The 20594-nt window shown below is 40.1% G+C and overlaps 1 protein-coding gene across 1 annotated transcript in view; it reads left to right on the top strand.

Moving 5' to 3' along the window:
• Positions 1-18700, top strand: part of LOC102100248 (connector enhancer of kinase suppressor of ras 2-like) — a 164430-nt gene extending 145730 nt beyond the window's left edge. Inside the window, exons 19-24 of the mRNA XM_088062604.1 lie at positions 4545-4616; positions 14498-14568; positions 15295-15398; positions 16698-17205; positions 17520-17719; positions 18352-18700. Coding sequence (XP_087918730.1) covers positions 4545-4616; positions 14498-14568; positions 15295-15398; positions 16698-17205; positions 17520-17719; positions 18352-18567 — 1171 coding nt within the window. The 3' untranslated portion in view covers positions 18568-18700. The remainder of the gene's footprint in view (positions 1-4544; positions 4617-14497; positions 14569-15294; positions 15399-16697; positions 17206-17519; positions 17720-18351) is intronic.
• Positions 18701-20594: the final 1894 nt, after the last annotated feature.

Below are 20594 nucleotides of genomic sequence, written 5' to 3'. Positions count from 1 at the left end.
AGATATGAATTACAATAGAGCAAATCCTCATCAGCAAATCAAAGCTCTTCAGTTGCCTGTTCTTGTCTGGGGATATTATTACCGTGTCAGAGAAGTACAAGACAGTGCAATTTACACTTCTATTTCTCCTTTCAGCTGAGGGTATCACTATAGAAATTAAACATGAACTGAGCACTATAAATACCTCAGAGCAATGAGTAGATATTAATAATGATATTGAATAAAAATACAGAAAAAATAATACCCTTTTGTTAGAATATAAAGCACTTAACAGATTTGGGTGAATTAACCAAGATCAAACAGAAGGTCATTGTGCACAGCTAGAAATAGCTTCCAGAGCTTTCCTCAAAGCATGAGAACACAATCCCTCAGAACTCAGCTTAGAGAAGGATTTCTGTAGGGTATATGCACAGGGAAAAGTCCGATTAACTAAAACTTTGCACAGACTGAAAGCTGAGAACCCCCAGGCTTTGAATCCTTTCAAAAAGAGGCAGGTCCAGAGGTAAAAGTATAATGAAGATGTTCATAGTATATTCCCTTTTTCCCTGAGCTGAATTTCCATTTGAATTCATCCTGCATGAACTACCATTTCTGTATTTCCCCCGTCATAGGAACTGCACCTTAAACTTTTGTTTTACCTGGAAGTGAGAGCAGTGAAATTCAGTCTATCATGTGGGAATGGGGGCCCTGGCTGTGTGCAGCCAGCTCCAACCCACAGTCCCTGTGAGCACACCTGGAAAACTCTCACCTGTCCTCTCCTGGGTGTCCCACAAGGCCAGGAGGGAGCATCATTCCATTGCCCAATTCCTCTAAAAAGCCAAAACCACAGTGTCAGTTTTCCTTCAACCCTCCCCAGTGCAGAACTAAGAACATTTTGGAACTCAGTTTGGATTTCCCCTCAGATCTCTGTTATTCTCAGAGCTATTGATGTGAAATGTTCAAACCCTTTTGAAACTAAAGGATTTGAAGGCTTACTGGGATAATTAATGGATTTCTCTCTCCCACTGTTCTGTGGCTGTTCCTGATGTCCATGGCTCACAGTGATGGAATAGCCTTGAGAAAGCTTTCACAAGAATATGGATAATTGAATGCATCATTTGGGATGGTTTGATGATTTGCCTCAGTAATGCATTTAATGAAGGTACCCAGATTATTACAGGAACCATGGCATTATCCCAGGCTGGTTCAGCTCTCCAGGCTATGGCTGGACATGCAATGACCTTGTCCCTGTGAAAGGAGGCTTTTTGCATTGCCACTGAAAAACTCTCCACTGCTTTTAGGCAACACCTGCATGCTCCTGATTAAAAGTGATCGCAGAGTATGAGAAATTATAGTTATTTCAGTTTGTGTGCTGTGGTATGACAAGAATATCGTGTTATTTTCAAAGATACTGATAATTATAATGCCCCATGATGATGCTGATTCCCAAAGATAAAGATTAATTGAGCCACATGCATAATTAATCTTTATCAACTGGTGCCTTGCCTGAACCTTCAACAATTTCCACCTAGTGAAAATTTTCATTGCCTAGTTAATGCAAGTCTTAAATTTATCGAGGATATGCCACAGTTTTGGCACTTCAGGTTGAAAGTGTGCAGTCAGGGTTCTATACAAATGTCCTTGTAGTACAGACAGACATGAAGGCACAGCTTAAATGTTACTACAGTTTCATAATTTTATTACTTCTGAAAAGAACTTGTCAGTCTTGGCAGACAGCAAAGTCCCCTTGAGCCACCAGTGGGCCCCAGAGGGAAGAAACTTCCTGGTCTGTGTTAACTGGGGTACAACAAATGGATGGAGGGATTAGTCTTCAAACTGGCACTCACTAGGCCACATCTTGATTATTGCAGCCAGTCTGGGGCCCTCCAAACCAAGCCAAATATAAATATATAGATATCATTCTTCTGAATTACTCATATTTATACATCTCAAATTGTTGCCCTGGAGACTCCAGTTCCTAATGCTAGGAATGTATCTAAAACATTTCCCTAATAATAATATTAGTGACACTGCTGGGGGATGAAGATGGATTTATTGTTGTGTTTTACAGCCCTGACACAGAACTGCAATACACTTAAATCACAAGTTTGCACAGAATTGGGATCTCCATTTCATAGCAATAAAGATCTCTTTTCTGCAGTCTGCAGATACGTAAGAGTGCAATGCATTATTGCAGCTTTAATGTTCAGTATCTCAGGAAATTATCACAATATCAGACAGCAAGATACTAAGGAAAATTCATATAGGAACCAATGAGAGCTGTCTGCAGGGACCTGGCTTGTGGGAACTCCTTTGCAAAAGCAGCCAGACCTGCAGCATTCAGCTGATTTATCCTGACAAAATTCTTGCTCTCTCTGCATTTTATGACACGTTCACAAGTTCTAACAGCCGTGCCAGGAGCCCTGCAGACAGTGCCTGACCTGTTGCACACTCCTGATTTCACCTCTCTGTAACCTTAACTGAGGCAGGGTTCCCATGAGAATGTAAAATATTCTAATAATCACAGGATCACAGCCTTGTTTGGGTTGGAAGGGACCTGAAAGATCATCCCATTCCACCCCCTACTGAGGGCAGGGACACCTTCCACTAGAAAATGATCCACTAATCATAGATTTTATTACATTACAGGAGCAGAGTGGAGCCAAATTAAACTCTGTTTTTCACACTAACTTCCACCCATTAACGCTGACTTGAAACCCCAATACCGGCATTTGAATGCCTGTATGTATTTAAATTTCCTGTCTAGGAAAATAATCCTATTTACAAGCAGAAACTCCATCATGTGATATGCTCTCAGGATTAGCCAAGAGGATTAGAATCTTTAGATCCACCACCCTTATCCTCTCCAATCCGAGGCAATCCCACTAGGAGGTGGTTGGGCAGAGAGTTCAGACCAACAGTAGAACTGTGCAGGAGTGTTTGTTTAGTCATGATTTTCTATTTTGAGCATCAAAAATGCAGTACTGTAAGGAATTTCTGTTGGAAGTACAGCATTTGCTAATCTCTGTGTAATTAAAGACGTGCCATGTTCTAAAGACACAAAACTGTTCCACTTTTGTTACCCACAGCTGTTTCCATAGAACCAGTTGGAGTTGCTGGTACTCACCTGGCACACGGGAATTAAAAAGTTCCACATTAAAAGCAGGAGAAAAAGGATGATAAGAATTCTTGACACTAAAATCATATCATACCACTCCATTAAAATAAAGCATAAATTTGATCAGAGCATACTTAAAACTGCATTTATGTAATGATCAAAGGAGAGATAATTAACAAGCCTGTGCCATCTAGTGGGCACCACGAATTCCTGTCTGGGATTTCACAGTCACTCCCTGCTTTTATTTGCAAAGTTCCAGTAGCCAGGGCAGTGAGGCTCTCCAGTGGAAATTATCACTGTCCAGGTGCCAGAACAACATTAAATACCTCTACAGTCTCCTTTTATGGAATTTAATACTTAATGATAACCCTGTGTGCAAAGGTAACCTTACCCTTTATATCCCTAGCCTCATGAAAAAAGGAACTGCACAGAAATACAACTCCGCTGTAGGACTTTTGTTAGGAAAGCTGTTGCAGGATGCATTTGTATAAATTATATATGTATATATAAAAAAATCACTGTGCCTGGGTGAAGCTTCTTCAGCTTTCATCTTTTCTTTGAAAACTGCCATAAGTCATAGTAATTAATAAAACACTCATTTGCATTTAAGATATTAATAGTGGAAACATTGCATCACAGGTTCTTCATAATTCCACGTGTAAAGATTCCTAATCTAATTCTTACATCTGCAAATCACCATATAAATGTCATTATTTTAACATCAATGTTATCAATGATAGTGTGGCATTTTTTTAACGTTTGCCAGCTAATCAAATTAATAACCTTTAGTGCTGGAACCTTCTGGTTTCCTTGATAGCAAAACTCCTTTTCATTATACCCACACAAAAAAATTATAAAAACTGTGGTTATTGTTCTTAGCAGTTTTCAGCTGCTCAGCTGAGGAAGAGCTCTGGGATTAGACCATATAAAAGCATTAATAAAAAGCATTTTATGTGGATTATAATCACCCAAGACATCTGATTATTATCTATTATTCCAGAGATTTCTAGAGCTCAACACGGCAGCCTTCTGCATCTCTTTTTGTAGAATACAAACCAGTCATCTAAATACAGGAGAAGAGGTGGGGGGGACCAAGCATTTATTGGAATACAACTAAGATGTACTTGAATATATTCAATAATGCTATCAAATTCACCTAAAAATTTTTTAGATGTAGAACATCAATGGTTAGCCAAAGGATTTCTATTTTTAAGTCAATCAAGGGCTTTTGAAATTTTTGCAAAGTATGAGGCTCACAAATGTAGATGAACTCAGATCAGGGGGAATCCATCTATGAATTTTGGCAGCAAAATTCAGACTGAAGATGACAAATGCCTGTGAAACCTGTAACATGCTGAAGAATCATTCAGCAGGACAACCTTTTGTATTTGTAGACAAATAGTTTGAAAGAAAAGGTGTTTTTTTATTCTTTGTGCTCTTTTTATAGCGCCTTCAAAGCATGTCACCCCAAAATAAAGAGCTTCTACTTCGCAACCGACTGCCTTGAAGAGATGAACAGGTGAGTTATGTGTCCTCTTTTTGTGGGGTGTTCTTCATCCTGGTGCTTCAATGTTTCATCTCACACAGGAATAGACTCCTGGAGCCTGGTGGAAGAGCCTGACGATGAGCTGGCTCATGGTGTACTCAGGAATTAGCTTTCCATTCATTTCAGTAAATACATTACATTCTGTGGCTCATTTTGCTGACACTTCCTGCCATGACACGTCTGGGTTCTGCAAAGGAAAGTTGTGTCAGCCTCATCTATGTCAATTACAATTTTTTCTTTTATTAATGGGCTTAAGATTCATCACCCTTGTGATGTTTTGTTGATAAACACTGGAAGTCTTAGTGGGATCAGTGTTTTTCTGGTATATAAAACTGCACCCACACCAAAACTTGTAAGACTACACCCAGGCGGGTGTGTGTACATATATATATATATATATATATATATATATGTGTGTGTGTGTGTGTGTGTGTGTGAATGTGTGTGTGTGTGTGTATGTATATATATATTCACCTTCCAATCCCAACGACCCCAAAAACATGGAAAATCAGCAGCAATTAATTTTATTCACCACATCACTGTCCCAACACAGAGCAGAAGCAAGCAAAGTTCTATTTTTGGTGTTGCAGTGAGTTTTTAAATGTCCTTAGGTGTGCTGAGAGGACATTCCAAATTTCTGTCTGGACAAGGTGCTGGACAACCTGATCCAACATTAAAGCTGGTCCTGCTGTGGGTGATGTGGGAACAGACACCTCCTGGGAGCTCTTCTAACTCAAATTACTCTGTGCTTCTCCTTTGTGATTCAGTGGTGAAGGCAGAGGTTGGGTGAAGGTGGGACGGGGCCTCAGATCCCAAAAGGCAGAGTCAGATGTCCTCCTTCCTCCTGTTACATCAGAAATTTGTTTATTCCCAGCTGAGGTGGAAAGCACAAGGACACCTGGGACAAGGTCACCATACTGGGAAGTCTTAAATTTTTCCTGGCACAGCTAGCTGAAACTTTGAGATGTTCTTACAGTCGTCCTTAATGTTTGCCAGCTCAGAAAGACAGATACAGATGGGTTTTTTCCTTTGGAATATTAAGGCCTACAAATCATTGTTGAATTGAACATTTATATTCTGTGGCTTACATGGCTCTTCAGGTATGTTGGGGTGAGAGCCTGGCTGCAGTGGAACTGTTGAAGCCTGTTCATCCTGCACTGATGAGGGTGATGAGTATCAGGAGTGAGATACTTGCAGGGTATAAGTTTGCTGAAAGATATTTTTTCAAGGTTGTTAATGTTCCACTGCTCAGTTCCATAGTGTGGTTCAGGTTTGATTGGACAAAACCAAAGTGAGGATATTTTGCTGGCTTAACTCTGCCTGGTCTCCCTTGATTTCAGCTGCTGGGGTAGCTCTTGTTTGTCAAAGTGCCATTGATCATATCTATAAATTAAACATAAAATGTTCTGACTCAAGGAGAACCAGGAGGTCTTGACACACATTCGATGAGCTGCTTTTACAACATCCATTGATTTTTTCCATGGGGAGCCCAGGAAGCTGCCTGGATGGCCATGGAGCACAGGAACAGCTGGGAAGGTGCCAGTGTGTCTTTTCACACCAAACCATCCTTCACATCATTTACTCTGGAATTTACAAGAGCCTTTTCCCTGATTTCTTATGAAGAAAGCAAAGGGCAAACTTCTGCTTGAAGTATTTTGTGCAGTAGTTTCCCTTCAGTAACTCTGTCCCTGCAGAGCAACTGGAATTCACTCCCCACCCAAATGATGGATAACTGTTCCCTCTGGAAAATCCCTGGGCATCCCTGCAGCTTTTACAGGCTTCCTGGAATTCCTTCTCCCAGAGATCCTGTGTGAAATTAGAAATGAGGAAGCGAGATTCATAGATGAAAAAATGTGTTTAAAATACTGATTTCACAAATCTCTCCCCAGCAAATTGCTAACCCCATGATGTGAGGAAATAGGGAAAATGCTTTGCATGGCATCTCCCACTCCTCCTTTCAGCACAGAATTTAACTGGATTTTCATGCTGAAAAGTGAAGGAGTCCTGGCATGGAAAGCAACATTCTTCATTCACTATGAGAGGAATTTTCTTTCTCTAACCACTGTTGCCACCAGCTTCTGTTTTAACAGCTCATTTTAGAGTTTCTCACCTCAGATTCACTGTTTATTATATTTTTTCCCACTCTGGAGTATTTTAATGTGCCTTTAACCCCACATTGGTGTAGGAAGAGCTGGACCCCAGTGGGTAGGGATGGATTCTTCTGTAGCAGACCGAGGCACTCAGCTGTGGCTGAGTTTTGCCTGCTGTGTTACTCGGGTTTGCAAAATTCATGCTCGTGCTGTTTTGTCAGCTCTTACACGAGCGGAGCCGTGTTCTTAGAAATGAATTAATAATGAACTTGATGAGCTCATCTCTAGCTTGGTACTCCAAGCTTGTTAAAGGCCTTATTTCCCAGAAGTGCTTCATCTCCTACCACACCACACATAACCTGTTTATGGCTTTAATTAGCACTGAATTTAATATTCAGTTGTTTTACAATATCTATTTTATTTAAAGCTTACATGCCATTCAAGTCTGCAGTGCAGTGCATTTGCAATCTCATCATGGACTCCAAATAATAAAATTTTTTAAAGTTTCTATTTTAGGCTGAATAATTTGATCACTTTTGATTTGAATAACTGGGTTAACTTTGCAATTTTAATAACTCCCATAAATCTTCGGCATTCATTCAAGAAACATAACAAATAGTTGCTACTGAAATAGAATGATGATTGATTTTTATAGGGGTTACTCCTATATCTTCCAAGACCTGAAAATTATAGTGCAATATTTCTCTGAAAAAAGAGCTGTTTGAAAATTGAGGTATTCTGAATTAAATTTCTACTGATTATAAGTAAATTTTATGGTGTCTCCTATCTATTTCTTCATATGGGGTATAACCAAGTGAGTTACTCAAGACTTTCCCTAAATCTGTGTATTACTAAAGTTAATTCTATTTTCTCCCTCAAATTTTAGGCTTGTTGGTCTCTTTGACAGGTCTTGGCCAGATCAGATGGTGAGCCAGGATTAACACATCTTTTACAGTTTCAATGCACTTTGTCTCCACTTTAGATAAGCTAACACCTAAGTAAAGCTCTTGGCAACTAAAAGTTTCAGCCCTCAGCCCCTATTAGACATTTTCTCTCTTAAACTGGACAAGTGAGCAGGAGATTGTCCAAGCTGGCCTAATTTAACAGCTCTTTCTCAAACAGAGCTGAGTAAGTTGTTACAGAGCTCTTACTCTCAGCCCCTTACCTGATGAAAAGGCAGGAGATAATTCTGCAGAACATGAAAGGTACTTTTCAAACAGAAATCCCCAGAATGGAGCTTCCCAATGGTGTTGTAAATAATCATAAAGAGCAGGTTTTCTTTTTTTCCTTTTATGTTCCCATAAACTTGTTTCAAATCCGTGCCCGAGGCCACACCAGCCCTCTAATTTATTGTTCTCACATAAAAGCTCCTAAGTGCAGCACAAGTAAAACAATTTTCTGATCAGAATTAGCTGCAGGCTCCCAGGACTGGGTGAAACCACGATGTTCATGGGAGTGCACAGGGTGATAGCTGAGCTGCTGTGCCCTGTTGGGGCAAAATACTGAACCAGGAATTCCTAGGACGGAGCTGGAATATTCCAAATCTCCTTTTCTGGGCAAGCATCTGGCTCCTTTCTACAATTTCTGCGTGATTTACCCTAGACTTGTGCAGTTCCATTTCCCCCAGTTGAAATTACGAAATTAACCTAACCAAATTCTGCTGTGAATAGCACCAGTGTGAATTGATAGAGTTCTTCTGGGAGCCAGATTTAGTGATTTCATTCATTTCATAAAGCAGATTTAGAGGTTCCAGCCCTGCACCTCTCTGAGGTAAAGGCAGTGTCACAATCTGTGTTGTGATGTTGTGCTGGAGATACAGAGTTAACTCTGCCAAATCTGAAGATTTAGTAATAGAAATAAGAAATAATAGAAAATAAGTAGTAGAAATAATAAATGTTATTATAACGAATTAGCCAGATATTTAACACCATTATTTGGCCTATTTGAGCTGATTTTTAAAAAACCGTGGAAGCAGAATTATACAATTTCACAAGTAAATCATCCCATTTCTCTAAAAAATTCACCTGTAAACCCCAAAACCCCACCCATACTTTATGCCACACTAAGATCAGTTCTCTTGCTTGTAAAGAAAGTTTTCTTTCTCCAGAGCTTTCCTTTGGGCCAATCATTTGGTGAAAGCTGGGGTAAAAGTTTGAATATGTGAATAAAGTTCCAGTTGAGTGAGTTTATGTGATTGTTTTGGTGATTTCCTTAGGGTTTATTATTGGTTCTGGATCAGTTATTGTGTGCTTTTATTGTCTGTGATACATGACTATATTTGTACAGTAAAATGCTGGTACCAGAAGGGTAATTTATTTGCTACAAAATAGTGAATTTCTTTTGTGTATTACCCACCGGGGAAAACATAATACAAACAAAAAAAAACACCCACACCAAACCAGACTTCTGAGTACAGAGCATAATTTGTTTGACAGAATCAAGTTTAAAAAAATTTAAAATAAATAAAAAAATCCCATTAAGTGCATGAAGTAGATGCCCATGCAAAGAGGGCACAGATTGGTTCACTTGTCAATTCTTAAACTGTCTCAGGCTTTTTTCCTATTTTTCCAGCCTGACAAATCTGAGAAGACAATGCATGAAACAAGATCAACAGTCATGTCAAATTATCAAATCAGAAAGTACTCAGAGTTTATCCCATGGATGATTTTGCTTAACAAATCCCAGCAACTGTGACAAATCAAAGAGCAGAGACAGAGGCTGTTGGGGGCTGATACAGGGGAGAAATGAGCTCACAGGAAAGGATCTGCTCTGGGTTAAACTTCACCAGGAGATGGTTTGGGGCTTCTTTTGTGTGGAGGAAAATCAAGGCATCATCATTTCAGCCACCCCTATTTCAGCATCCTTTATTCTCTTAAATGAATGTATTACCTGCATAATCATAGAAAATAGTGAAAATAATGTACCTTAGGAACCCAAATGGGAAGTGCATTGATTTTTCAGGTGTTCAGTAAGAAAGATTAGTCAGAGAAGTTAATATAACAAGTACAAAATCAATTTTTAAATCTAATTGTGTATTGCAAAGAATTTTACTGTAAATTCTGGGATTTGATTATGCCAGTGATGTAGAAAAAAATATAGTACAAAGATTTTGATCAGAAATTAAATGTAAACTGCACTGAATAAATTCTATATATGAAGTAAATGGTTCAAGGGAATCTCTAATAGACTTAAAGATAACTTGATTCAAGTGAAATTTAACTTCCACTTTAGTTCTAGTTTTTCCTTTTAACCAAATAATCTCAAATGTAGATGCAATCTCAAAAATGAAGAAAAAATATTTCTGCACTGAAACATTCCTAACACAAAGCTGAGGTGGAGTACAAGGGCAAGAATCAATGATGAAAAGATGCAAGGAAGATAGGAAGTATATTTTATTTATTCTTTTTGTTAATATGTCAGGATTTCATAGACTTCCTTTATAAAGGAACATTTAACAGAGAGAAATAGTGAAAGTAGTTGGACCTTTTCTTGAATTTACACCTTTTCCAGACATAATTTTTTTACATATTCATTTGAATTAAATAGCTTCTTCTAAAACCAGCCATCTGGTATGTGCAATAAGTGAGGATATTAGCAAATGAAACTTTTCTGAGCCACAGAAACTCACTTCTTCCTCACCTCTTCTCCATGGGTTTATGGAACTATTCTAACTATAACCTAAAAATTGTAACTTTCCAGTCCTTTTTTATAGGAAGGAAAAAAAGGTTATCCTCTTGCCCTTGGTTTTCATTCTCTCCAATTTATGAGAACTGAGATTGTCCAAGCTGTTTTATTTATTTGTGCTTTTTCACTCTGGACTTGTAGAAAGGAACAGTCAAGGGGGTGAGAGTGATGCCACTGTGGAAACTTTAATTGCCTTCACTCCCAGAACCTCCCACTGACCTGGCTGGCTGAGGTCCTGCTCAGCAGGACCAAACCACAAAAGCCAGGAAACAGAAATTTATTAATTTGTACATTGAAGAGTGGCACATTCTTGTTTTTAATACAGCGTTAGGAGAGCAAAGCAGTGTGCAATTGTTTCCAGTTCTTTGGGCCCCTGTAACATTTCCTGGTGTTTCTGTCAGTGGGTCAAAGTGCTCCTGATTCCTGACAATTCGGGGCATAGTTCACTCTTCAGTATCAGGCTTTGACTCTTGAACAGCTCCTCAGCTCCTCACTGCCCTGGTGCCTTCACTCATCACAGCCCAAGCCTGGGGCAGAATCAGACTCAGAAGAGCCCCCTGGGCTGTAATCCCTGGGTAATAACCAGAATTATCTCAGTAAATTTAACTTAAATACTACCAGGCAGCTCTATTTTATCCCAAAGCAATGACAACAGTGCCTGTTTGTAACCCACAGAACTAATTACAACCAAGTCTGATTTATTTAGAATTTAATTGAGACAAAGTACAAAATTTGTGCATTTTGATGACTTTACTCGAGGTTCACCTTTCCCTGCCTTTGGTTCACTGGAAGCCAGGCAATAAGAACCAACCCACTTCTTGGTCCCCTGTAGTTACAAAGTGCCTTGGTAAGACGGTGATTATATCTTGTGGGTATTTGTACAGTCCTGGAGGTAAAATGTTGTGGCAGAGGATCCGTGGGATGTTTAGTGCTGTTCTGTGTCATCACAATTTCCATCCAGAGTGCAAACCTGTGCTCTGTTGGATGGCCTAGCCTCGGTGGATCCTGCTGGTTCAGTTGTTTAATTATCAGCAGGAAAGAGTTGTTGAAATTTTCCAGGTCAAAAGGCAGGACTGGAGGGGAGGGAGTCCAGTTTCTGCCCCGGTCGAGGTACGGGGATGTGCACGTGAGATCCCAAAGGTGCCCCTGCCAGGACAGCCCAGGCCTCCTTGTGAGCACGGGGAAGTCCCAGAGCAGCTGGGGCACAGCTCTAGAACCCAAATCAGCAATGCAGCCCCTGCCCTTGTGCTGAGGGGCAGCACACAGAGCCCTGCAGTGCCCAGCCCCGTGGGATATGCATCCTCCATCCCTCTGGAGCCCAGCTCTGACAGGAGTTCCCAGTGCCCAACTGGAACCCAACATTTCCCCACAGGGCACCCAGGGCAGAGCTCAAACCAACTGCCTGCCTTTCCAACCCCTCCACAAAGGGCTTTTTATAACCTTGACTGCAGTTCTCTGAAAAATGAAAGGGGTTTGCTCATCAAGGAAATTCATCTAGTTTATGTAGGGTTCCTTTTGGACTGAGTTTGCATTTCCTTGGGGAAAAAAAAATTAACTGTAAGAAAATGAGCTGTAATCTCACCACTTGTATATCTCGTGATTAACCTCAAAAACATCCACTCGTGCTTTTTTTAAAAACACAAAACCTAAAATGGAGATTCTAGTTCTTTTATCAGAAGAGATTTTATCATGATAAGCCACTGAATATCATCAGATAACCCTTTATTATGGCTTGACAAAGAGCTGACTCTGAATTGTGGTAAATGAGGTAAGAAAGTCCTTGTAACTATAGCTGGGGATGATCTTGGCCTTTGGAAGAGAAAAGCCTGAGCAGCCTTAGAGAAGGAAGATTAGCTTCAGCTAATTCCAGATTTGGCCATTGAGGCCATATGCATAAAGCTGATACTCTGGGTATCCTCAGAACCTCCCTGGTCTGGAAGGTTAATCCCAACACTTCAACTGGTGTCTATATTTGCTTCCAAGATCCAACACCTTCAAATTAACAACGAGCAACTAAAGAAATTTTGCAAGAAATTTAAGACAATATAAATTTCCATGCACTGACCACACAAATGGCTGAGTCTGTTTTAACTTGGAAAATGGTAATTAGTCCTAATTTATTGTTGCTGCTTAAGCAGAACCTCAGCGGAAGGCACTGAGCCATCCTGCTTAATTGCCAAAGGCATATGGCAAAGTATGACTAAAACTATTTTGCTCCAGTGCTAATGAGTTTAGAAATTTGGGAACAACTGATGAAAAACTGGTGAATACAGATGCTTAGTAACGAGCAGGGAATGATGTCATTGCCATTCCTGCAAGAAAGAATCTGTCTTGCAAGGGAAGCAAATGCCAGGCCATCAAGGCACCGTGTGCTGAGGGAAATGAAGCTGGAGAGAGCTGTGCAAAAGCTCTTCTGTAAATCTGTTAATCCATTTTAAATGTACTTCCCTGATGATAAAGATGAGTTATTGACGCACTGGCGCGAACAACGGCTGTAAGCAGTCCTTACCCTGCAGTCGGCATTTGGGAAAACTAATCATCATTTCCGTTTTCTTCTCCAGTTTGCTCACTTCTGCCTTAATACTGAGAGGCAAAGCAATATGATTGTACAGTCCTTTATTTTCATAGTTTTGCAAGTCAATTAAACCCTCTGACAATTCCCTGCAAGAAGCAAACATTGCTGTCCCCTTTGGCTACTTAGGGAAGTCATAAGACTGGTGGAAGGCTCCGCTGCAGGCCGTGCAGTGAGTCAGTGCCAATATCACAGATTAAGATCATTGCTCGGAGCCTCTGCGGAGCTGCCGAGACCAGGAGATCAATACGTGCTGAACTCTGCGCTATTTTTAGCGGAGAGTTCACTCTTCCTTCATTTTCTGCCTCCTTGCTGTGCCTCCCATCTCCCACACACCACTCTCCTGGACAATAACAGTCACATATGTCCTTAAAAGCTTTTTTTTCTCCTCCACTACAAGTGGGAAAGAATGACACTGAACAGTTTTCTTGTTTTAATCTGCAAAACAACTCATCCTTTTTGATATTCCATGTACTGTTCACTAATGTCTGACTTGAGGCCTGTGAAAGATGTTTTTTTCATTATAATAATCATTAACGAAGAAGATAATTATTAAAATATTTGATGTTGCAAATATTCAGAACGGAAAAAAGAGCTGCTTCTAGATAAACTCTCACATCAACATTCTGGGAAATTAATGATGTAATTAAGAATTTAGTCACCTAGGAAGGGAATGGTTAAAAACATCCCAGGCATTATAAATGTCACTATTAGGGTTTTTTTTCTACAGTTATATCTCCCTGTTGATGAAAACAAGATATAATTCTTGATTTTCTATTTGCTGAACATTAAGAAGTGACTTTTCCCTCTGTGTGTTAATTTCCTTTTCTCCCAATTTTTCAGTTATATATTGTAGAAACATCCAGTAATTTTACAAAAAGAAAACTCAAAAGGTATTTTCCCCAAAATAAACTATAATATTTTCCTAATGAAGTAAATAATGTTATTTTCTATCAAACTATATAATTTGGGGACAAAGAAAGAACCCAGCACATCCAATGCCAAATGCAAATATTGAAGTACTTGCAATTTACCAAGTCTTGTTCTAGAAATCCAAAAGTCTATACTAAACAAATTAAGGAAAAATAATGTTGATCTCACAGCTCAACAACATTAAATGTTTTTATCATCAGCATTGTAAATCCAGACTAGCAAATAACCAAACTGCCCATAGGATGTTTTACCTTTCTGAGGATGCGAGATTAATACAACTTATTTTCCAACGCAGGTTTTCAGACAATAATTATCACAATTCTGCTTTATTTTCTAGTATTTTGGCAATTCGGGCAAGTTCTTGAAATAAACATAAGTAGCAATCAGAATAAATGTGATAAATTCTTCACTCCTGTTTATCAACTACCCAACACATCTGAATTGTGGGTTTAACAGCCTTTTTGCATTAGGGGTTGTCTCTGACTTTTCCAGATGTTCAGAATGTGGATGCTTTCAGATTTACATGAGTTGTTCCTTTTAAATACCTCTCTTCCTCATTTTTATCCTTCTATTAGATGGATGAATCGTTTGGGTCTCGCAGCAATTGGTTACACACCTGATGACAAGGATATTCACCCAGATGAAGGTAATGCTTCAGTGATTATATTTAGAAAAGAGGAGACAGCACAAATCTGTTCAGTATTTTAATAAAGCTGGAGAGGTCATAACTGACTTCTTTATCTACATATGGCCATATCTTTTCAAATATCAGTTTTGGTATGAATACATTTCCATGAAGGACTACATTTATGGTGCCACCGCCAAAGAAAATCCTGAGGACTGATTTTAAGAAATATTTAAAATTAGTGATAAAGAGAGTGCGGGGCCCAGGATGAGGTGTGATCTCCCAGATACCAGCCCTCAGGGATGTTCACCCCCTGAAATTAGTGCAGGCATCACAGACTTGGCACAACGTGTGCTTCAGCAATATTTGCACCTCCTGAGCTGAAGTGCCAGCCTTGCCCTTTCCCCACCACCACAGTGGAACCTGTTATGCCCAATGAAATTGAGTGTTCAGGCTTGGCTCTACTGCAGCATCTGGAACGAGGTTTCTGTTTGAAAGTCTGTGAGCAGAAGTTGGTTTTTCTGTGCAGTGGGAGTCAGGTGCCCAGGCTGCCTTCTGTAACACTCCCCAAAGCATGCGGAGGTTCCTGCACTCCGTGTTTGAGGTGCCAGACCCTTCCACCAGCCCGTTCCCGAGGGGCTGCAGTGACTGGGGAACATCTACCTCGCCATGGAAGGATGTTGCTAAAATGTGGGATCTGCTTTCTTGTGCAAAAGCACCTGAGTGAAAGCTGGAATGTTTTGTCAGCAGATTACTGGAGCGAAAGCGATCAGGACGACATCGACGGCTCCCTGACCCTGAAGCAGGAGGGCTCCTCCACGCTGTGTGACACCTACCACCGCACACCCTCAGTGAGTCACTGCGCGTGGCCCTAGGTCACCAGAAACAGCTCTGTGCCTTGACTTGCACTTCCCTTGTCCTGGGATACTTAAACACCACAAAGGTGGAGGAACAAAGCTGGATGTGATTGTAAAAATGAAATTACTGCTGCTCCTCATGAGCCAAGACCTGGATTTTTCCATAGCAAATCAGTTAGAAAGGAAGGAGAGGTAAATGGCTCCTGACACAGATTGGTCACCAGGCTGCAAATATCACCTTCTTTTGTAGGACTGGTGAAACTAGACATCGTAACAGGAACAGAATATTCAAATTTTACCTTCACTGCAGAATATGAAAACAATAAGGTGGATGGGATAGTTGAAACTAGTTTTCAATTATGGATACTGGATACTGGATGCTAGAGATTAAGATTAGCTCACATTCACGCAGTTATCATGTTTCAGTTCTTTTTTGAAGAACAAATCATTCTAGGAAAAGGGTTTTTTTTACAAACTTGTGTACAATACCACGGTAATGACAATATTGCAAATAGAACATTTCTATTAAAAAAAACACAGGCAATTATGATAATTATTCTATGATTCTAAGCACAGATAGGACTGTTCTCTATTTTTCTTTCAGATTTTTCTTCAGCGTGAATGACACGATCCTCACACAGCCAGAACCAAAGAAAGAGTGACTGAGACAACAGCATCACATGGGTGAAGTTCAGACTGATTTTCACCCATGTGATGCTGTTTTATCAACTGGGATACAGGTTAAGCCCCTCCCTTTCTGTTTTTCCACATTTTTGCCTTTCTCTTTGTTTTGAATTAAATTTATACACAGACCCAGCAGAATTCATTCAAATCGTTTCGCAAGTTCAACAGTCCCCCAGCCAAAAATCTTCCTGGGTGCTGGAGTTTTTGTTGTTTGGGTTTGTTTTTATGGTTTTTTTTCTGTTTGGCCCCTAAAAAACAAAGAAAAGAAATCTAATGATGGTTTCTTTTGGAGACTTCCACTGTCCTCAGCTGAAACGAGAGTAAGCTGGACAAGTCTTCAGGAAACCTGCACCAGTGTTACACTTTTCTTTCCATCAGGAGTTGCTTGTGGGCAGAGAATGTGCAAAACAAGAATAGGGAGTGGTTAAAAGAGCACTTGTATAAAAGTTGTCACTGCTAATTCTCTTCTGTTTACAGTGGTTCATGTTATGACAAACCAAACCCATCAGTCCATCTGATTACTAGATATCATATAGTTTTATACCACAGTGTAAACTTGAGTCTGTTTAAATCACTGTCTCACGGGCAGATGTTTTTGTATCTTTCCAGGTGAATTCTTCAAGTCCATTCCCTGAAGCCAAACAAGGTCGACACTTTTCCAGCGAATCAACATATTCCCACTCTTCTGCCGAGGACTCCCGGCAGGATGCAGCAGGCAGCACACACTCCTCGGGGTGCAGACCTCCCTACCGAGAACGGCGCTCCTGGCAGGACCTGATAGAGACTCCCTTAACCAGTTCAGGGCTCCATTTCCTCCAGACTGTCCCTCCAGAGGCGGAGTACATGAGCGGCCGGCCCGGAATGTCCCCGGACAAACGGAGACAAGCCACGCTGCCTGTCCAGAGGCGCCACAATTTTGAGCAGGATGGGCCTTTTCCTCTGGTGGAGTGTCCGAGGGGACACGGCTCCCACGGGCGGCCCCAGAAACAGCGCAGCCAAAGCCTTCCCCGGAACAGAGACGTCCGCGGGAAGGGACGCGTAAAGTCCATCGAAGGGCCCGATGACAACCTGGAAGAGAAGGTTCCTATTAGAAGGCACAATAGTTTCTGTGCAGAAGGTAAGCTCTGAGACATCTTCTGATCCACTTTACTGCCATCAAAATCAGAGTGGTATTGGCACTGTTCTCAGCAAGGATTTGGAAGTTGAACTGTTGGATGTTGGCAAACACAGGAGGTTGTACTTGAAATGCCAGGATGTAGCACTAAAAATTGAGCTTTGGGATGATGCAAATGTTCTTGTCTCATCAAAACTAACATTGCAGAACTGAGTAACAGATTAAAAAAAGATATTATTGAAGTTGCAGTATTGCTGATTTTAGAGACTTCAGCTGAATGATCAGGTTTGTTGTTAGGTTTGTTTCTTTCCTTTCAGAAAACATAAAAGAAATTGAAGAAATAACAGATGGTCTGCAAGAGCTCTACAGAACTCTGGAAGAAGCCAGTCTGTCAGCTTTTGGAGAGCAGCGTCCCTCCACCAAGCAGGAGTTCCGCAAGTCCTTCGTGAAGCGGTGTAATGACCCAGTGATCAACGAAAAGCTGCACCACATCCGAGTCCTCAAGAGCACTTTAAAAGTAAGGCTTTATTGCTGATTTTGTGTAAGGAATATAAACTGGGAAAAGTCTAATTGTGCATCACAGAATGCTGATAAGTTGAAAGGGACCTTAAAGCCCATCCAGTTCCTCCCCCTTCCATGGGCAGGGACACCTCCCACTATCCCAGCTCGTCCAAGCCCCATCCAGCCTGTCCTTGGGCACTTCCAGGGATGGGGAGTCCACAACCTCTCTGGGCACCCTGTGCCAGGGAACAATTCCTTCCCAATGTCCCATCTATCCCTGCCCTTGGCAGTGTGAAGCCATTCCCTCTTATGTCACTGTATGTCCTTAATCTCTTTACATTTCTATTGTTAATGCTTTTCATTAGCTTTAAAATTAAGTTTCAAAGAAACTAAAAATCATTGAAAGCAAATATGTTTCAGCTTAAGGGAAAAAAAGAGATTATTTGGCACTCTCTGTAGGCAAATTGTAGCACGTGCCACAGACTGAATGTCAAATAGTTTATGCTGTAACACTTCCTGAATTTAGGTAAACATTAAAGTTTCCCTACTAGGTTTTCTGGCACTTGGCATTAAAGTTAAAGAAGAAGTAAAGTGCTGAAATACAAAATTTCCTTTTAACCTGTCCTCTGTCTTTCTGGAATTTGCCAGGCAAAAGAAGGGGACCTCACAGTTATCAACAACCTTCTGGATGATCCCAACTTAACATCCAAGAAGTTCAAAGATTGGAAATTAAAGAACTACGAGTTTTTCCTGGACATTTGTGAGTACAGTGCTGCTGGGAAGTCTCAAAACGGAGCCTCTGAACTGGCCAGCTCAGCCCCAATGCTGACACACACACACTCCTTCATCGAGACTCACGTGTGACAGGAGCCTCAGCCTGGGTCACTGCTGGGTGCCCTGACTGATGCAGTCAAACAAACACTGGTGAATTTATTGCTAAGGTACTCAGCAGTACTGTAAATACTTGGGTAAGAGAATAGTGCCACAGGATGCCTACTACATTGCATGATAAGACAATAATATTCTTTATGAATTATTTTGTTTGCTGTTATCAACCAATGTCCGTATCAAGTTCTGCATTAGAAAGAAGCGGTGCAGAAGTGTAACTGAAAATAAATACCGGTATATTTAAAGTACTGTACTAAAACTCAGCTTATAGTATGAGCTCCTACAATCATTTTATATATTTAGATATATATATAAATACATATCTATGTATATAAAATGTAACATGGTAGTTGACATTTCCTTTTAAAATGCCCTAAAGTTCACATTTTCACACATTTTTTCTTGAGAAAAAATATAAAAATGAAGACATGAATACATTGGCCACTCTTAGAGATGAACATTTATTTTTGCAACATTTCCAGGTAGTGACCATCTTTGCAAATAAAAGGACAGAGTTATCAAAGTGTAAACTCAATCCCTATAGTGTGCCTTAAAATGTACACTGTACATCTGAGAAATAGATCCCAGTCTGGCCCTATGGGCACTCTGTACATGCCATTTAAATACTGTGTTTGTAACGTGCTGTGCCTGCCTTTAAATGAAGGAACACGAGCAAGCAGGTTTGGCACAGAGGTAAGATACGAGTAGAACAATATTGGTTGTTCACTAATGCTGCAAATTAAACTGGTTTTAATAGAATTTGATGTATTTCATGGTGAAAGAAAAACAAAACATCTGCACTGAGTAAGGTACATACTGCAGGTTTTCATCGTTTCTTCACTGTGAATTTAAGTGACACATGACTGTGAGTCACAAAATTCAAAAAAAGCATGAGAATGAAGCTTAAAAAACCTCCTGAACTCAATTACATTCTGTGATAGACTGACATCTATAGCTGAGTTAATTATTCAAAATTATGTAATGTCTGGCAATAATTTTTAACTGCTAGCAGTACATTTGCAAGTGGGTGAAGTTATTCAAAACATCGTTCAAAAACCAATCGGTATTGATTGGTTTGGGAAGACACACAAGTCACGCAGTGTATTTCACTTCCTTGCCTGGGTGAGAACAGTTTGCAAGAATCAGATTTTGGGGAAAATATTTGTATTCTTAGGGGGGGAAAAAGATCTCCCTGAATGCTACTGAACATAGATTTCAAAGCCATTGCTAGTTTGCTTTGACTCTGCTTGCTAGAATAGTTCTAAAAGGCAGAATGAAGGGGATGTGAATACAGCTGATGTCATTTCGCCAAAACAAATTCACTGATAATTTTTTCACAAGATAAACCTAATTGTTGCTCATCCATCAAGGACTGTAAAATTCATGAAGTTCAATAGAATAGAAGAAAAAATGTCATTTCAGTGAGGTCCTAGTATCCAGGAAGAGATTTCATTATTCCCAAAGCCAGACCAGGCGAAGGTGTCCTGGGTGTTTAGTTCTGTCTCCACAGAGCAGCTGAGGGGGGCTGAACTTGGCTGGACAGGGAGGAAAAATGTCATGGGAAAGCTCCTGGGTTGAGACAAAGACAGGGAGATCACCTGCTAATGGTTATTGCATGCAAAACAAACCTGACTTGGGGAAAATTAATTTATTAGAAATTTAAAATACAATTGCATAGTGAGAAACAAAGACAAAATTAAAAACACCTTTCTCTTGCCTCCTCCCTTCTTTCCAGTCTTAATTTCATCCCTTCCTTTCCAGAGAGCAACAGCATAAATTACAGAATCCATTTAGAAATTAATTCATATTATAAATGCAAGCAGTAATGGATGGTCACAGAAACAGTTACATAGATTGAACTACCTAAATTCCTAAAGAAATTTAAATATGCTTATTGTTTCAAACCCAAAAGATGGTTTGTGCTTTTGTAATGAAAAGATTTATATTATTTACAAATTGCTTTCCAAAAAGATTTCAAATGCCACTGCATCATCACTCAAGAC

This window comes from Pseudopodoces humilis, chromosome 15 (genome assembly GCF_049639895.1).
Source record: "Pseudopodoces humilis isolate 2021_Gansu_Grassland_sample_001 chromosome 15, ASM4963989v1, whole genome shotgun sequence".
NCBI lineage: Eukaryota > Metazoa > Chordata > Aves > Passeriformes > Paridae > Pseudopodoces > Pseudopodoces humilis.
The sequence above is the reverse complement of the archived record's forward strand: the minus strand, read 5'-3'. Positions and strand labels throughout refer to the sequence as shown.